We start from the raw sequence: 18,366 nt of genomic DNA, 5'->3' as shown, positions 1-18,366 counted from the left end.
AGGAGACAGAATTTCAAGCAGTCTTTCTAGTCCCCTGGTGCCTAATATCTGTGCCTCCTCTCTCCTCTTCAGTACAGGTGTTGATAACATGAGCTGGGTTGGGGCAGGGCTTGTTCTGCATTTGATTGTGGTTTTCTGTGGACACAAAGATAAACATTCTGAATGTGGTGGTTGTATAACCTGCCTCTCCAGGTGGCCTGGACCTCAATCCTTCCTCTCCCTCCTAAATGCTAGAATGTTTCACTCTTTCTGCCTCTCAAAGTGATTTTGTAACAACTTGACATACACTTAACAGCTGGTGAGGTGGCTCAGCAGATAATAGTGCTGACTGCTCTTCCTGAAAGTCCTGAGTTCGAATCTCAGCAACCACATGGTGGCTCACAACCACCTGTAATGAGATCTGACACCTTCTGGTTCGACTGAAGACAGCTACAGTGTACTTATTTATAATAGTAAATCTTTGGGGCCGGAGCAAGCAGGGACTGAGTGAGGGGTGGGGGCTGACTGGAGTGAGCAGAGGTCCTAAATTGATTTCCCAACAACCAGATGAAGGCTCACAACTATCGGTACAGCTACGGTGTACTCATATACATAAATAAATGAATCTTTAAAAAGAAAATGGTAGCTGTAGTACTTTGATAACAGGACTGTGTTAACAATAAGCATGGTATGAACAACTCGGACAATAGCTATGAAGGATCACAGCTCTCCCCTTCAAAGAGCTGCTGTTTTGTTCTGCAAGGACTTATCCCTCAAGTGACCATGCAAGGCTCATGTACAGCATTTTGGCCTCTCAACGTCAAGGCTCAGGTGTAACCTGTCAAGTCAGCAGACACTTGGGGGCACCCAATTCTCAACGTGATTTCCAATCCCAACCCTCAGATAGGATCTTGACATGTTCTCTGTCTCATACTCACTGTATCCTAGGCTGGCCTTGAACTCATCACATTTTTGCCCAACCTCCTGCTCTAGGATTGCAGATACCCTTCCCAGTTTGTGATAGAATTTTCACTGATAGCCGGAGGGAGTACCAGTGCCAGGAACTGAAAGGGCATGCTTGTGGCATGGTAAAGTCTGGGGAGCATGTGCCAGTACTGCCTCCTGGTTGAGGCATTCATTTCTCCACTAAACTAGAGGTATGGCCCTCAGGAGTTGTAATAGGAACCCTAGATTTGTTCTTGGAACAGCAAGAAAGCCTTTCAATATAATATTGCAGGTGCTGAGTACTTGCAAGATGGAGGATTGATAGTTCAAGATCGGCTTTGGCTGCATGAGACCCTTTCTAAAAAAAAAAAAATTAAAGTGAGAGCAGAAGCTAGAGAGATGTTCAGTGGTTAAGAGCACTGGCTCTTTGGAGAACCCAGGTTCGATTCCTAACCCCCACATCAAGTGGCTTACAACTGCGTGTAACTCCAGTTCTGGAGGGAATCTGATGCAGGGCAAACCCATTCTCCAAACCCTGATCTGGAGTGTAATAATAGGGGCAATAACAGCGCCAGCCAGGATGACTGTTGACATCTGTTTAGGCAAGAACTTTTCCCCCTCCCGGCCACTCTAAAGATACAGCTTAAGTTATATCCTAAGTTTTCTCAAGGCACTAGGCTGCTAGGTAAGAGTTCTACCACTGAGCCACATCTCCATCTATCCCTACCCACAGGCTTCGATGGCCTGTGATGGTGAAAGTCTTAGCTAGAGGAATAGAATCAATTGTGGGAAGAAGCCTCAGAAAAGGAACGCAGCGCGGTAACCACGGCAACCCGCTGCAAGGGGAGAAGCAGAAGGTGGGACTCAGGGCGGAAGGGGCGGGACCTTTCCGGGAGGGTAGGAACTTCCGGAAACCAATTTCGCGGCGGGAAGAACAGCTGGGTTATATTCTGTGGCGATCAAACCTGCGGCCTGTGCAATGGAGGAGCAGCCGCCGGAGAGGTCTGAGGCCGGGGCTGAGGCCTGCGGAGAGAAGCGGGGTCTGTCGCAGGCCGCGGAGGAGAGCATCGAGGACCGCATCAGCCTGCTGCTCAGGTGCTCCCGGCGGGCATCCGACCCACTCCGGAGGCTCAGGGTTCATATTCAGGCTCCCTGGCTGATTTAGGGCTCCGAAGCTTGCGGCAACCATCAGTTTCACCGCTTTAGGCCTGTCAGTGGGGAAGAGAGCCGCAAAAGATGCCCTCTGCGCAGAGAGGCTAGTGGGCTGGGGTGGGACATTCTGCGGAAGGACGTGGCGCTGTGCCCGTCCTCAGCCAGGCTTGCGACCGGTCCTCCCGTCCTGTCTTGCCACTGTGGTCCCGGCTGGCTGAGCAGTACCTACCGCCAAGTTACAGGACACAGTCCATCTTGAGGACTAAGACCCTTTGCTGGCCAGAAGCTTCGGTTGTTTATCGTCCTACCAGGACGATGATGCTCCCCAGTCAGCAGTTTTTAGGGAAAATTTGGTGGCCAGGAACTTTAGTCTAAGGCCTGGACCAAGTTTGTCCTACTGCCTGTGGTGAACTCTTCAAGCTAAGAAAAGCAGCGTCTGGTGTATGCGTAGCAAGAGCCATACAGCTCAACTACAGCATAGTTTTTCCGTATTTAAATAGAGATAGGAGCCAAAAATTTTGTAATGCATGAAATCCAAATGTTAGTGTTCATAAAGTTTATTGGGACACTGGTTTCTGGTACAGGGTCAGAGTTACATAGTTAAATTAAAACAGGCTATATGACTGCCAAGTCCTAAATTATTTGCTGTGTGGTTCTTTGCAGAAAAAAAAAATTAACAGGTTTTTTGCAGACCTTTAAAATGCATAACAAAGGGTTGGAGAGTTGGCTCAGTGGTTAAAGAACTTGGACTGCTCTTCCAGAGGTCCTGAGTTCAATTCCCAGCAACCACATGGTGGCTCACAACCATCTGCAGTGGGGTCTGATACCCTCTTCTGGTGTGTCTGAAGAGAGCAATGGTGTACTCATATACATAAAATAAATAAATATATCTAAAAATGTTTTAAAAACTCATAACAGACTTGTTTTGAATTTTTGAGACAGGGTCTTGCTGTGTAACTCTGGCAGGCTATAGCTGGGTGGTGGTGGCGGCATACGCCTTTAATCCCAGCACTTGGGAGGCAGAGGCAGGTGGATTTCTGAGTTCGAGGCCAGCCTGGTCTACAGAGTGAGTTCCAGGACAGCCAGGTCAACAGAGAAAACCAGTTTCAAAAAAAAAACAAAACAAAACAAAAGGAAAGGTGAACACTGGCAGGCTATAATCTTGAACTTGTAGCAATCTCTTTTTTTTGGCCTCAGGTGCTAGAATTATAATCATTAAGAACCATACCTAGTCATATGCAGATATGTCTGTTGTAAACACGACAGCTGAAGAACAAACTATTTTTGAGCATATCAGTACTCTCAGTTCTACCGTAATCTGTAATAATTTGTCAGTGATAGGGATGGTTTTTGGCAGTAATAATGATTGAACCTGGGGCTCAAGCATCTTTTTTTTGTTTTGGTTTGGTTTTTGTTTGTTTGTTTTTTCCAAGACGGGGTTTCTCTGTGTAGCCCTGGCTGTCCTGGAACTCACTTTGTAGACCAGGCTGGCCTCGAACTCAGAAACCTGCCTGCCCCTCTGCTTCCCCAGTGCTGGGATTAAAGGCGTGTGCCACCGCTCCCGGCAAGGGGCTCAAGCATCTTAGGCAAGCACTCTAAGACTGAGTGCCTTTTTTTTAAAGATATATATATACACACACACACACATACATGCACATACACTGTAGCTGTCTTCAGACATACCAGAATACCAGAAGAGGGAACTGGATCCCATTACAGATGGTTGTGAGTCACCATGTGGTTGCTGGGAATTGAACTCAGGACTTCTGGAAGAGAAGTCTGTGCTCTTAACCGTTGAGCCATCTCTCCAGCCTGACTGAGTGCTTTTTGACACAGCATCTAACAGCCCCTTTTTACTTTATTTTGAGCTTGAATTTGCTAAGCTGCCAAGACTGGTTTTGAACTTACTATGAAGTACTGGCAGGTCTTCACTGACATTCCTATCTTCCTACCTCAGCCTTCCAAGTGACCAGCATGGCTAGCCAGAGCCTAGTGTTAAGTTGTTTTCATTTGGAATTGTGTCATTTAAAGAACTCGATAACCAGAATAGTAGTGGTGCACCTCTTTAATCCCATCACTTAGGCAGAGGCAGGAGGATTTCTGAGTTCAAGGCCAACCTGGTCTACAAAGTGAGTTCCCAGGACAACCAGGGCTACACAGAGAAACCCTGTCTGGATATATTTTTGAAGCTGGATAGGGGAGGTGCATGTCTTTAATCCCAGCACTCAGGAGGCAGGAGTAGAAAAATATATCTATGAGTTTGAGACCAGCCTGGTCTACAGAGTGAGTTCTAGACCAGCCAGGGCTACACAGAAAAATCCTATTTCAAATAAAAACAAGTATTTTCATTATTCTTAGGGTGTGTGTGTGTGTGTGTAGCTATCTATGTACATGCATGGGTGTGCCCTTGAAGGCCAGAGGTGACACATTCCTGCTGGAACTGGAGTTAGAGGTAATTGTGAATAGCCCAGTTTTTGTACTGGGAACCAAACTCAGGTCCTCTTACAAGAACAGTACCCACTTAATGGCTGAATCTTTCCAGCCCCTCCTGAAAATATTAGAGTCTGGAAAGCTGGTAGAGCCTGGGGTATCATCACTTCAGGCTACCCACCTGTAGAAGTAAGTTTTCATTAACCATGTTTTGGTCTAGCTGATGAATGTGCAAGAATTACATTTTTCACTTTTTCTCCAAGGTGCTGTATCCCCACTGTCATCCATTTTACGTCGTTGTCTTGCCACCGATTTTAAATAAAGCGAGGCCACATGAGAAGACTTTGAAGCCGTTTCATTTATTGCAGGATGACTATAACCACCGTCCATAAATTCCTATCTGTCTTCTTTTTCCATTTTCAGGCTGAGAGCTCAGACAAAACAACAGCTCTTAGAATATAAGTCCATGGTCGACACAAGTAAGTCACTTCGTTTCCAAACAGCTTCGTGAGTTTGCTGATGAGTGCTATTTGTTTTAAAATTATATTTATTTGTATTTTATGTGTCTGTATTTTGCCTGCTGTATGTTTGTGCCGTGAAGCCAAAAGGTACACTGGATCCCCTGAAAATGGAATTAGAGAGGTTATGAGCTATCACTTAGGTGCTCTCTGAGCCATCTCCAGCCCCCAAAGGAATGGTTGTCTTAGAGTTTTACTTCTGTGAACAGACACCATGGTCAAGGCAAGTCTTATAAAGGACAACACGTATTTGGGGCTGTCTTACAGGTTCAGAGGTTCAGTCCATTATTATCAAGGTGGGAACATGGCAGCATCTTGGCAGACATGGTGCTGGAGGAGCTGAGATTCTGCATCTTTATCTGAAGGCTGCTAGGAGAAGACTGACTTCCAGGCAGCTAGGATGAGGTTCTTTCTTATAGCCTATACCCACAGCGACACACCTACTCCAACAGGGCCACACCTTCTAATAGTGCCACTCCCTGGGCTGAGCATATACAAACCATCACCATGGTATTCTTGGGAAAGAACATCAGCTTTACAAAGAAGTGGTTTTTCTCAGGCATGGTGACTCCTGCCTTTAATCCCAGCATTTGAGAAGTGAAGTCCAATCTCCATTAAGTTTGAGGTCAACCTGATTTCCATATTGAGTTTCAAGCTCTCAGGAACTACACTGTGAGACCCCATCAGTTGTTTGTGTGCATTTTGTGTAGCAAAAAAGGTAAACAGAGAGGTGTGCAAGATAATTATGAGGTGTGATAGGGCAGCAACAAGACTGTTCAGTCGGTTCGGATGAGTGCCTGCGAGCCTGATGCCCTGGGTTCAGGGCCTAGCGCCCACTGACTCTAGAGAAGAGAACTAGCCTGGCAAGTTGTCCTGTGACTGCCACATGTACTTCCTGGTGTACACACACACACTGGATATTTATTTAATAGAAGTGTTACTGATTTAAAAAAAAAACTTTTTACTTGTAGATGAAGAAAAAACTCCAGAACAGATTGTGCAAGAAAAACAGATCGAAGTGTATGTCATATTTTAATCTTTTATTTGTGGCTTTTACTAAGATGTAATCATATGATCTGTGTTCCAGGGCTGTCTTTCTTTTCCTTCGGGATTCTAGATAAATAAGTCAGGTCTAAGTTGGGAGCTTGGTGATTTGCAGTGGCGTATTTGGCACTACGGGGTGATCACTTCTCTGCTGTCTGGTGTGCCCGACATAGTCTATGTGCTCAGCCTACCAGCTCTGCACACAGGCTTCGGGGCGGTGGGCTGTGGTTTCCTTCTGTGCAGATAAAGGTGTTCAACTTTCTCTCCAAGGAGAAGCTTTAATGCAGTTCAGTAACCACCTTGACGTTGCTGAAATTCGTTCCTGTTTCTTTCATAGTAAAATTGAAGACCTGGAGAATGAAATTGAAGATGTAAAAAGTAATATTGAAATGAAAAGTCTTGCACTGAGCAGGTAATTCTTACTTTACTGCTAAAGATAAGACTTAGGGGATAGAGGTAAACCTGAGCATCGAGGGAAGGTTGTGGGCGGAGGGTTTAAACTAAGCTGAACTAAATGATGAATAGAAGCCAAGCAGAGGGACAAAGGCCTATGACCCCAGCACGCAGAAGACTGAAGCTGGAGGGCCATGAGTTCAAAGCCAGCCTTAGCTACACAGGGATAACCTTTTGTTAAATGGGGGAGGGGAGCTGGGAGTAGTTGGTAGGGCATATCTTTAATCCCAGCACTCTGAATACAGAGGCGAGTAGATCTTTTTGAGTTCAAGGTCAGCCTGGTCTCCATAGCAAGTTCCAGGACAGCCATGTTTAAGTAGTGACACCCTATCTCCAAAAAGAGGACAGGTAAGGAAAACAAAGAGGGAGAAACAAGAAAAGATGATGAGGTGATAGTACAGAAACTGTGAGAGAGGTTGCCTTATTCATTAGCACCTTCCTTTGAAGAAGATCTGTAAGATGGGTGCTAAGGGCTCTTCATGAAGTTCATGGACAAGTTTCAAACACATTGGCATTAAAGCACTACACAGATAAGTTTGTCTCAGTAACTGTCAATACTTAGAAGAATTGTCATTAAGTTGGTTTAGTTTGGCTTGGTGTTTTTTCTAGGCTCAGTCTGGCCTAGAAATTGGTATGTAGTTCAGATTGGCCTCAGCCACTTCCCTTCTCATGAAGTTTAAATAGGTTTTTAATTCCTGGCTTTGCATTTAGGTTTTTGTGTTATGTGTTGTGTGGTGTTGTGTTGTGTTTAGAGATAAGTGCCTAGGCCTGGGATTCATGAACTTGCTTTATCCTCCCAAATTCTGGGATTATAGGCATATTGATCATATCTAGCTCTGCATTGTTATTTTTAGGTGTATTTGAATAGCAGATGAGTGAATATAAATGCAGTATCATAAGCTCTGTAAGTACTGGTATCCATGCACTGTATAGGAATTTTCTTCAGTGACAGGCTACATATATGAAAGTGGCACGATGCCGGGTGTGGTGGCGCCTGTCTGGAAAAAACAAAAAGAGAGAGAGAGAGAGAGAGAGAGAGAGAGAGGAAAGGGGAGGGGGAGAGGAAGGAAAGGGAAAGGAAAGGAAAGAAGGAAAGGAAAGGAAAGGAAAAAGAAAAGAAAGTGGTGCCATAAAATTGTATCACCTCGTGACACTGTGGCCACCTAACTTTGTGTGCCCACTACAGTATTGCTCGGTGATAAAACTGCAGATGCTGCATGTCTTAGAGTGTGTCACTGTGATAAATGGTGCTTATTAACAGACAATTAAGACCAGCTACAGGCTTGTGATTTAATAACCTCTAGTGAATGACTCTTAGAATTACTACGTAGTGGGTTTGACCTTTCCAGATTACCTTAAGTTCTAAATTTAACTTTTATGTTCATTTGAAAAGCAGCTAGAGCCGGGCGTGGTGGCGCACGCCTTTAATCCCAGCACTCGGGAGGCAGAGGCAGGCGGATTTCTGAGTTCGAGGCCAGCCTGGTCTACAAAGTGAGTTCCAGGACAGCCGGGGCTATACAGAGAAACCCTGTCTCGAAAAAACCAAAAAAAAAAAAAAAAAAAAAAAGAAAAGCAGCTAGAGCAGCTAGGGAGAAGCTCTGGCAGGTGCAGGTGCTTGCTGACAAGTCTAACGACCCGAGTCTGATCCCTAGAGCTGACACAGTTGACAGAGAGAACCAGCTCCCACAGGTGGTTCTGTGACCTCTCCATCTGTGCACTCTGCCATACAGGCGCACGTACACACATACCCGTGCACACACTTATACACACGCACTCACATATATACGTATGCACACACAGATGCATATACATACATATACACATGCAAGCATGCACATACACACACATAAAAGAACAACGTAATTAAAGCTGTTTAACTAGTTATGTAGAGAGGAAAGCAAGAAATAACTCTGCTACCATGGCAAACTTAATTGTCCAATTCAGGTTGGCCTCCTGCCTCAGACTCCTGAATGGTAGTAACTATAGGCATCTACCCACTGTGCCTACCTGTTCCCTGTGTATGTGTGTATGTTAAAGACAGACCCAGTGCCTTGTACAAGCACACTGTGCCTGATTAAAGAAGTATGCTTTAACAGTTTATGGTAGAGCTGGCATGGCGGTGCAGGGTCATCCTCAGCTACAAAAGAGTTTGAGGCTAGCCTAGGCTACATGACATCTTCTAGGACCTTAGGGGAAAAGATGTAAAATTTCCATCTACATCCCTGGCATCTTTAGCAAGCCCACGCTGATGTTTGTAAGGCCTAGCTGCTTCCCCAATTCTGTACAACAGTGAGTCACTGAGGCTAGATTCCAGTCCAGGCCTCAGCCTGCTTACACACACAGCCGCAGGTCACAGCCTTGGCCCTTTTCTTACTTTCTTTACTTTAGAATGTTTCCTGGGGTTGGAGGCTAAGCATACATATACAATCTGGCAGCTCACTACTGCCTATAACTCCAGCTCCAGTGAATCTTACATCCCTTTGTCCTCCTTACTTGTATGCAGACATACATGTATATATAAATAAATAATAGTAATGAATATTTTTAAAGTATATTTCTCATACCATATTGTGTTTTGTTTGCTTGTTTAACAAATTAGTCTATCACTTTTTTTTTTTTTATTATTACTTTAATCCCAGCACTTGAGAGGCAGAGGCAGGCGGATTTCTGAGTTCGAGGCCAGCCTGGTCTACAGAGTAAGTTCCAGGACAGCCAGGACTACACAGAGAAACCCTGTCTCAAAAAAACAAAAACAAAAGCCAAAAACAAACAAACAAAACAAAAAAGACTTATTTATTTTATGTATATGAGTACACTATCACTGTCTTCAGACACACCCGAAGAGGGCACCGGATCACTTTAGAGATGGTTGTGAGCCACCTTGTGGTTGCTGGGAATTGAACTGGACCTCTGGAGGAGCAGTCAGTGCTCTTAACCAATGAGTCATCTCTCCAGCCCCCATATTGTTTTTTTGTTTTTGTTTTTGTTTTGTTTGTTTGCTTGTTTTGTGGTTTTTCAAGACAGGGTTTCTCTGTGTATTCTGGCTGTCCTGTAACTCACTCTGTAGATCAGGCTGGCCTCGAACTGAGAAATCCACCTATCTCTGCCTCTCAAGTGCTGGGATTAAAGGCATGCACCACCACCGCCCGGCAAGCTTTCTCCTGTAAAATGCCATTTTCATTTTTGTTATTTAATATTTTCTTTCTTTTTTAGGATGAAACTTTCAGTTGCACTTCGGGATAACATGGAGAACATGGGACCTGAGAATTGGTATGGCTTTTTTCTCCTGGATTTGAAAAAATAGGAACAATAGGGAGGCATGCAAACTGATTTTAGATTGTGGCTTCTTTAAAGCATGTGCCTGGCTCAGGTATGGTGGTGGCACACACGTTTAATCCCAGCACTGGGAGGGAGAGGTAGGCAGATCTCTGTAAGTTTGAAGCCCTGCTGGTAGATATATTGAGTTCCAGGACAGCCGGGGTTATGTAGAAAGAAACACAGTCTCAAAAAATTTTTTAAATAAAAAAGTGTGTGTGGAGCTGGAGACATGGCTCAATGGTTAAGAGCACCGACTGTTCTTCCAGAGGTCCTGAGTTCAAATCCAAGCAACCATATGGTGGCTCACAACCATCTGTAATGGGACCTGATGCCCTCTTCTGGTGTGTCTGAAGACAGCAATGGGTGCCTGCGTGCGCATGTGTGTGTAGATAAGAGGACAGCTTGAAGGGGTCCCTTTCTCCTGCCACATTGGCCATAGGAATTGAACTTGGATCCTCTAGTAATGACTTAATGAAACAGAAGTGCACTCTTTGTTTTTCATTGGTAGAAATGAGCTTGTTTACCTGCCTGGGCTACAGAGTGAGGTCAAGGATAGCCTAGAAGAGCCTTTGTCTAAATGAAAAGTTAACAAAACAAAACCAACTCAGTGCTAGGTGTCTTAGCTCGCATGTATGATATGAAGATCAGTTCCAGTATGAGAACTGTGGGTGGGAATCAAGAGGGAAGGAAGGCAGGTGTTGGTTCTGCTTAAAGACTATGTCAGGAGCCGGGCGTGGTGGTACACGCCTTTAATCCCAGCACTTGGGAGGCAGAGGCAGGCGGATTTCTGAGTTCGAGGCCATCCTGGTCTACAAAGTGAGTTCCAGGACAGCCAGGGCTATACAGAGAAACCCTGTCTTGGAAAAAAAAAAAAAGACTATATCAGGAAGTGTAAATAAAAGTGCTGGAAATTATGAGTCTTGCCTCAGGACACACCTGTGATCTTTCTTCCCAACACTAAAAATCTTGTGATATCTTAATCTTATACTCTCCCATGAGCACCAGACAGGTTCTGAGATGGATCTGGGCACCTCTCCCATCTTGGTGTCTTCATTCAGGCTGATTTGTAATCTCTTGATACTCCTGCTGGCTCAGATGACAGATCATAACCGCGGAAGTTTTTAGGTCAGGTGTGGTGGTGTATTCCTTAATCTCTAGGGAGGCAGAGGCAGGTGGATCTCTCGGACTTTGAGGCTAGCCTGGACTCCATTAGGGAAACCCTGTCTCAAAAAAATAAAAGCAAACATTTATGCATTTTGTGTAGGAGTGGGTCGGTATTTGCAGGAGTCATTTCTCTACTCTGTTTGGGTCCCAGGGATGGGACTTGGGTCATTAGGCTTTGCAGTAGGCACCTTTACTTAGCCTTCTCACAAAATCTTCAAGCAGTTCTGGGACGAGGCTGGAGAGATGGCTCAGCAGTTAAGATTACTGCTGCTCTTCCTGGTTGCTTACAACTGTCTGTAACACCTATTTCAGGGAATGTGATGTTCTTTTCTGGCCTCTACACACATTTGATGCACTTATATGCATGCAGGTAAGACACCCATACAAGTAAAATTTTGTTGTTGTTGTTTTTGGAGACAGGGTTTCTCTGTGTAGCCCTGGCTGTCCTTGAACTCACTTTGTAGACCAGGCTGGCCTGGAACTCAGAAATCCAGCTGCCTCTGCCTCCTGAGTGCTAGGATTAAAGGCAGGCGCCACCACGCCCAGCTCAATATTTTTTTTTTTAAAGATTTATTTATTTATTATATGTAAGTACACTGTAGCTGTCTTCAGACACTCCAGAAGAGGGCGCCAGATCTCNTTACGGATGGTTGTGAGCCACCATGTGGTTGCTGGGATTTGAACTCTGGACNTTNGGAAGAGCAGTCGGGTGCTCTTACCCNCTGAGCCATCTCACCAGCCCCCAATATTTTTTTTTAAATGCAGTTTTCTGTTAAAGGAGCAGATTTCAAGATAGACTCACGGTACATAGGGGCCCCTCCTGAAAGTAGAAAGCTCAAACAGGCCGTGCAGGGTCTGTGGTATGTTTTGAAATTTGCAAGTGTTAAAATAACCTGAATGAGGTCATCACTAGTGTGGGCATCTCCAGCTCCTGGAGTGGCAGTGCCTTACAGCCCTACATCAGCAAGCCAAAGCCCAATATCAACAGTAAACGAGTCAGTCGAGTGATCCCTGGCTCTAGAAAAGCATTCAGCTGCTAGAGTCTGCCATACCCAAGCAGCAGACCTGACCTGCTGACATCAAGTTAGTAAACTTCGGCTGATTTTTTTGTTTGTTTTTTGTTTTGTTTTTCTTTTGAGACAGGGTCTTTGCATGTAGCCTGGGATGACCTTGAACTAGTTATGTGGTACAAGGCAGCCTCAAACTCAAAATTCTCTGCCTCACCTTCCTGAGAGGAATTCATGACTTGTGTCACCATGCCCAGCTTATGCAGTTGGGGGTTAAACTAGAGCATGGTTCAAGTCGTTTCGTTTTAGACAGGCACTCGGCCAACTAACATTGCCAGCCCCAGGGTGGATTATGTTTTGTTTATGACTTTGTGTGGATGGGTATTCCCGGGTATGTATGCTTGTCTCCGTCATGTGTTAAGTGCCTGCAGGGGCCAGAAAAGAATTTCGCATCCCTGGAACTGGAGTTACAATGCCACTGTTGGGGGCTATCATTTGGGTGCTGGGTCTCCTGCAAGCGCAGTAAGTACTTCTAACCGCAGAGCTATCGCTTGAGTCTCCAGATCTGTTACTATGTAGCTAGAGTGCACAAGTTGTATCTTTGTTTCCTTTGCAGTGTGCTCACGGATGACATGAAGCACATATTAAAGCTACAAAAGTTAATAATGAAGTCCAAGGAGGTAAGCTGGCATCAGGCTGCTTATGTGATCTTGCTGTCATCTTGCCAGAGTTGTTACACAGGATTGAGATGTCGGCTGGGATTGGGTGACTGCAGATCCATCTCTAAGTTGTTTTATCATAGAGCTTATTTTTTACTGAGGTTACAAATTACCAACGTATTTTAAGTGACTCTCTCCTTCCTTTGGCTTTGTGGAAATAGAGGAATTGAAAAGCCAGCTCTAGGCCAGGTGTTGCTGCATATGTGCACCTGTGGTCCCAGCACTTAGGAGGTGGAGACAGGAGTTCAGTTGTTCTTGGTTCCAAAGTGAGTTGAAGCTAGCCTGGGCTATTTTAAGACACCATCTTAGCAAGACAACTGGGTTTGGTGGAACACGCCTTTGCCTTTTATCCCAGCATGCAGAATTCATGGCTAGCTACATAGTAGACTTTTCAAAATAAAAACCACACAAACAAAAACAAAGATAAGGGAAATTGGAGCCTAAGAAAATTTGACTATGTGAAACTCAATGATATAAGTATTGTAAATTCACCATTGAGTGATGTGCTGTCATCTACATTTTAACAACAGGAGTCTTCAGAACTGGAGAAAAAGCTGCTTGATGTCAGAAAGAAGAGACTACGTATGTAGGATTTGTTTATGTTTTTCTTACAGTTGCGTGTGTGTGTGTGTGTGTGTGTGTGTGTGTGTGCAGTGCCACCCCATCCCCCACTCTTCAGATCCCTGAGACAGACACTACATATAGGGCAGGAATTTTATGTTCAGTCGTTTGGAGGCCACGGTTGACTCGAGACTGTGACTAAATGTATAGATTGCCTCATTTGTTACAGATGTAGTCCTTACAAATTTACTAAATCTAGGATTCTAGATAAATCATTTCACTTGTAAATCATAAATAAAAACTGTGGGAATCCATACTGCCCTTTTAAAAGAAAACTATGGGGCTGGAGAGCTGGCTCAGCGGTTAAGAGCACTGACTGCTCTTCCAAAGGTCCTGAGTTCAATTCCCAGCAACCACATAATGGCTCACAACCATCTGTAACAGGATCCAATGCCCTTGTCTAGTGTGTCTGAGATAGCTACAGTGTACTCACATACATAAAATAAATAAATCAGAAAGAAAGAAGAAACAAAGAAAACTACAAGAATTTATCTATGTGGGAAAACAGATAACACAAGATTAGAAAAGCAGGTGTCATGCCAGGCAGTGGTGACACACACCTTTGGCCCCAGTACTGAGGAGACGGGCAGGCAGATGTCCTAGTTGGAAGCCAAACTGGTTTACAGAGCAAGTCCCAGGACAGCCAGGGCTACATAAAAGAAACAAGAAGAAAGCACATATGCCCCAGGGGATAGTCTTCTAGTGAAAATAAAACTGAAAGTGGCTAACCATTTATAAGAACCAAGGCCAGAGGATGTAACTCAGTTAGTTGAGCTAGTAGAGTTTACCCAACATGCAAGAAGCTGTAAGTTTGGGCTGGACATTCTGGCACACACATGTAATCCCAACACTTGAAAGACAGACGGGAGGATCGGGATTGTTTTTTTCTGTTTGTTTTTTTTGTTGTTGTTTTTCGAGATAGGGTTTCTCTGTATAGCCCTGGCTGTCCTGGAACTCACTTTGTAGACCAGGCTGGCCTCGAACTCAGAAATCCATCTGCCTCTGCCTCCCGAGTGCTGGGATTAAAGGCGTGCGCTACCACGCCCGGCTCGGGAATATTTTTTTAATGGTTCTGCTGTATGTACACCTGCATGCCAGAAGAGGAGGGCATCGGATCTCATTACTGGTCATGAGCCACCATGTGGGCACTGAGAATTGAACTCAGGACCTCTGGAAGAGCAGCCAATGCTCATAACTAATAAGCCATCTCTCTAGCCCTGAGAATCAGGAATTTCAGGCTAACTTGAGCTATATAAGACTCTTGTCTCCAGGCTGGAGAGATGGCTCAACGGTTAAAAGCACTGACTACTCTTCCAGAGGTCCTCAGCAACCACATGGTGACTCACACCCATCTGTAATGGGATCTAATGCCCTCTTCTGGTGCATCTGAAGACAGTGACAGTGTACCCACATGCATGAAATAAATAAATCTTTTACAAAGGAAAAAAAGACTCTGAAAAAAAAGGAAAAAAAAAAAAAAAAACCAGAAACATCAAAATTAAATAAATAACTTCATGACTAGAATAACCAGGAAATACTCTGTTTTATAGTCTTTCATGCATGGTCCCTATTTGTAAAGTTGCACGTGTCTTTTAAGTAGGTAAGTCTGAGCTCTAGGTCAGCCAGAGCTACTTAGAGAGATCCTGTCTTTTTTTTTTTTTTTATAAAGTTGGGTTTTTTTTTTAAAGATTTATTTATTATTATATCTAAGTAGAGGACATCAGATGGTTGTGAGCCACCATGTGGTTGCTGGGATTTGAACTCAGGACCTTCGGAAGAGCAGTTGGTTGTGTTAACCACTGAGCCATCTCTCCAGCCCCGAGATCCTGTCTTTAAAGGAAAAAAAACCAGCCATATATTAGTATGTATGTATGTAAATATACAAACACACACATACATAATACAAACATACATACATAAATTGTTTTGGTTTTAACTTAACAGAACTAAAGCAAGCTTCAAGAAGTAAGCTTTTAGAAATACAAACCGAGAAGAACAAACAGAAAGAGGATGTCGACAAGATGGAGAATTCTGAAACGATAAAGACCATGAAAAAAAAACTACAGACGGAAATAAAGATCACTACAGTTGTTCAACATACATTCCAGGTAACACTTTTATAAACTAAGAACAGAGGTTGCTGGACACGGTAGCACATAGCTATTGTCGGAACACTTGGGAGAGAAAGGCAGAGGGTCAGGAGTTCAAGGGTAGCCTGAACTACATGAGACCCTGCCTCAATAAAACAGAAACAGGGGCTGGAGAGTTGGTTGGTTAGTTAGGAGCACTGGCTACTCCTCCAGAGGACCCAGGTTCAATTCCCAGTACTTACATTGCAGCTCAGGACTATGTGCATGGAACTGTAGTCCCGTGGGATCTGATCTCTTCTGGCTCCCATGGCAATAGGCCTGGTGAGCAGATAGGAATGTAGATTTAAAAAAAAAAACAAACAAGATTAATTAATTTTAAAAAGTCAGAAAACAATAAAAAATGTCCGTCCATCCCTCCCCACCCCCAGGGTTTCTCTGTATAGCCCAGGCTGGCCTTAATAAACTCACAGAGATCAGCCTGCCTCTGCCTCATGAGTGCTGTGATTAAAGGCATGTGCACCACTGCCCAGCAAGTGTCTCTTCTGTAGGCCAATATTTTTAATATTTTTGTACATAACAGCATAATAACACTTATTCTCTAAAATTTGTAAAAAAAAAAAAAAAAACTGATGAACTAACTCTTCAACTCTTGAAAATAAACGGTTTTATTTTTTATCCAGTGCCCCCTACCCCCCCACCCCCCGCTTTTTTGGGGGGCGGTTCAAGACAGGGTTTCTCTCTATAGCCCTGGCTGTTCTGGAACTCACTCTGTAGATCAAGCTGGTCTTGAACTCAGAAATCTGCCTGCCTCTGCCTCCCAAATGCTGGGATTAAAGGCGTGCGCCACCACTGCCTGGCCTCCCACAAGTATTCCTAATGAATAAAACCTGTCCTAGGCTGGGGGTTGGAGAGATGGCTCAGCAGTTAAGAGGACTAACTGTTCTTCCTGAGTTCCTGAGTTCAAATCCCAGCAACCACATGGTGGCTCACAACCATCTGTAATGAGATCTGGTACCCTTTTCTGGTGTGCCTAAAGACAGCTACAATGTACTTATATGTACTAAATAAATAAATTAATTTAGAAAGGGGAAAAAGCTATCCTGGGAACCCATAGGTGAACACTGGAAATACCACTCAGCATTATGGGAAGCAAGGCTGCCGCTTGACAGTGGGAAAATGAGATGCAGCACTCTTTGCTGGGGACTAGTAGGTGCTCAGTAAATTAGATGACGTGGCATAAGTGTAAGCGTGCTGGGGACATAGTGCACAGGGCAAGCACAAAGCCCTGGCTGTGACCCCCAGCCCACGTGAACTGTACATGGTGGCAGGTCCTTGTCATCCTAGCACTGAGTAAGTAGAGGCCGAAAATCTGAAGTTCAAGGCTGTCCTTAGCTGCAGAGTTGATGCATAGCAAGTTCAGGGCCAACCTAGGCTACATGAAAACTGTCCAGGAAAAAAAAAATCAGGGTTAGTCTTGTTAAATTGAGTACTTAGAATTTGTCTTTAATTCCAGGGCCTTATTTTGGCGAGTAAAACCAACTGGGCAGAGGACCCTGCCCTCAGAGAGACAGTGCTGCAGCTGGAGAAGGACCTCACACGCTATGAGAAGAATCCCACAGTTTAAAATTGGTTTTGTGGCCAATCTGTCCTTAAATAGCCGAGTTCAGGGGAAATGTAAATGGTGTTTTTGGAACCACTCTGCTGCTTCAGTTTTGGGGTTTTGAGTTGATGATGCGACACAGAACCTTTCGTTTTAATTGTGCTCATTAAAGTGGCAGCCTCTGCAGGAGTCTGGCCATGGAGGCCTTGGAAAGAAGCGGGCGGTCCTGCTGCCACCGGATGTGCATGTCCTTGCCATCGTTTCCCCGGGGACCCCTTCTGGAATATGCTTATGCATCTGCACGCTGTGCAAAGTTGTGTTTGTTATGTAAGGTTGTGTCTTCTTTTCTCCTTCTCTATTTAGCATGCATTTTACTTTTATAACTTAAGGAATAAAAAGAGTAAACATTACTGCCTTATTAACTAAAAAATGAATACTTGCAGGACTGGAGAGATGGCTTAGTGGTTAAGAGCACTCACTGACTGCTCTTCTCGGGGACCCAGGTTCAGTTCCCAGCACCTACAGGGCAGCTCACAAGCATCTGTAACTCCAGTTCCATGGAATCTGACACCCTCTTCTGGCCAGTCAGGCACCAGGCATGCATGTGAAGTTTATACATACATACATTTCGCATGCATGCAAAAGACACATACATGTAAAAACAAATTTTTTTTTTTAATTAAAAATTTCCCTCCAAACACTACTGAGATTTCCAAAACCAGAACATGGAGTCTGTAAAAGGGAAGTAAGAACCCCAGTCTCATAGCTCATGACAGACATGTGTACTTCTGTCGTCGTCCGTTCACCTGGTCACCTAGATTCGAAGTATGCCATACAGTCCAGTTATGTGAGCAAGGGGGCCACCACACAAAACTACACAAGCCAAAGGAAAGCTGCTTAGGAGAGGTGAGCCAAGCCCCAGTCACAGAAATGGACTTAACAGTTTTTATTTTTAAAAATTATTTCTTTTTTTTTTCTGGGCAGTTGTGGCGCACACCTTTGATCCCAGCACTGGGTGGCAGAGGCAGGCAAATCTCTGTGAGTTCCAGGCCAGCCTGGTCTATAGAAAAGTTCAGGACAGCTAGGACTACAACAGAAAACATCATCAGGATGCCCTATGACACGTCCCACTGTGATGGTGGTACATGAACTCCTGTAGCCACAGAACAAAAGACACCATAAATCAAGGCCAGTGCCAGATACCTTAGGCAGGGTGTCAGGTGGCTGGCGGCTAAGGGGAAATCTCTGCAGTTGTAGTTTGAGTGTAGTATGAAATGTATTTATTCAGACGTTGGGCCTCCAGCTGATGGCGCTATTTTAGAGAGC

At 44.4% G+C, this 18,366-nt stretch overlaps 1 protein-coding gene across 1 annotated transcript; it reads left to right on the top strand.

The window, feature by feature from the left end:
- Nucleotides 1–1,807: 1,807 nt before the first annotated feature.
- Cenph (centromere protein H) lies at nucleotides 1,808–17,136 on the top strand. The gene is made up of 9 exons (XM_021180730.1): nucleotides 1,808–2,019; nucleotides 4,930–4,985; nucleotides 5,996–6,044; nucleotides 6,406–6,480; nucleotides 9,735–9,791; nucleotides 12,627–12,690; nucleotides 13,260–13,311; nucleotides 15,295–15,458; nucleotides 16,954–17,136. The coding sequence occupies exons 1-9, from the start codon at nucleotides 1,904–1,906 to the stop codon at nucleotides 17,062–17,064; spliced, it is 744 nt and encodes a 247-aa protein (XP_021036389.1). The 5' UTR covers nucleotides 1,808–1,903; the 3' UTR covers nucleotides 17,065–17,136.
- Nucleotides 17,137–18,366: the final 1,230 nt, after the last annotated feature.

The sequence above is a fragment of the Mus caroli genome, chromosome 13, assembly GCF_900094665.2.
Source record: "Mus caroli chromosome 13, CAROLI_EIJ_v1.1, whole genome shotgun sequence".
Taxonomy (NCBI): domain Eukaryota; kingdom Metazoa; phylum Chordata; class Mammalia; order Rodentia; family Muridae; genus Mus; species Mus caroli.
The sequence above is the reverse complement of the archived record's forward strand: the minus strand, read 5'-3'. Positions and strand labels throughout refer to the sequence as shown.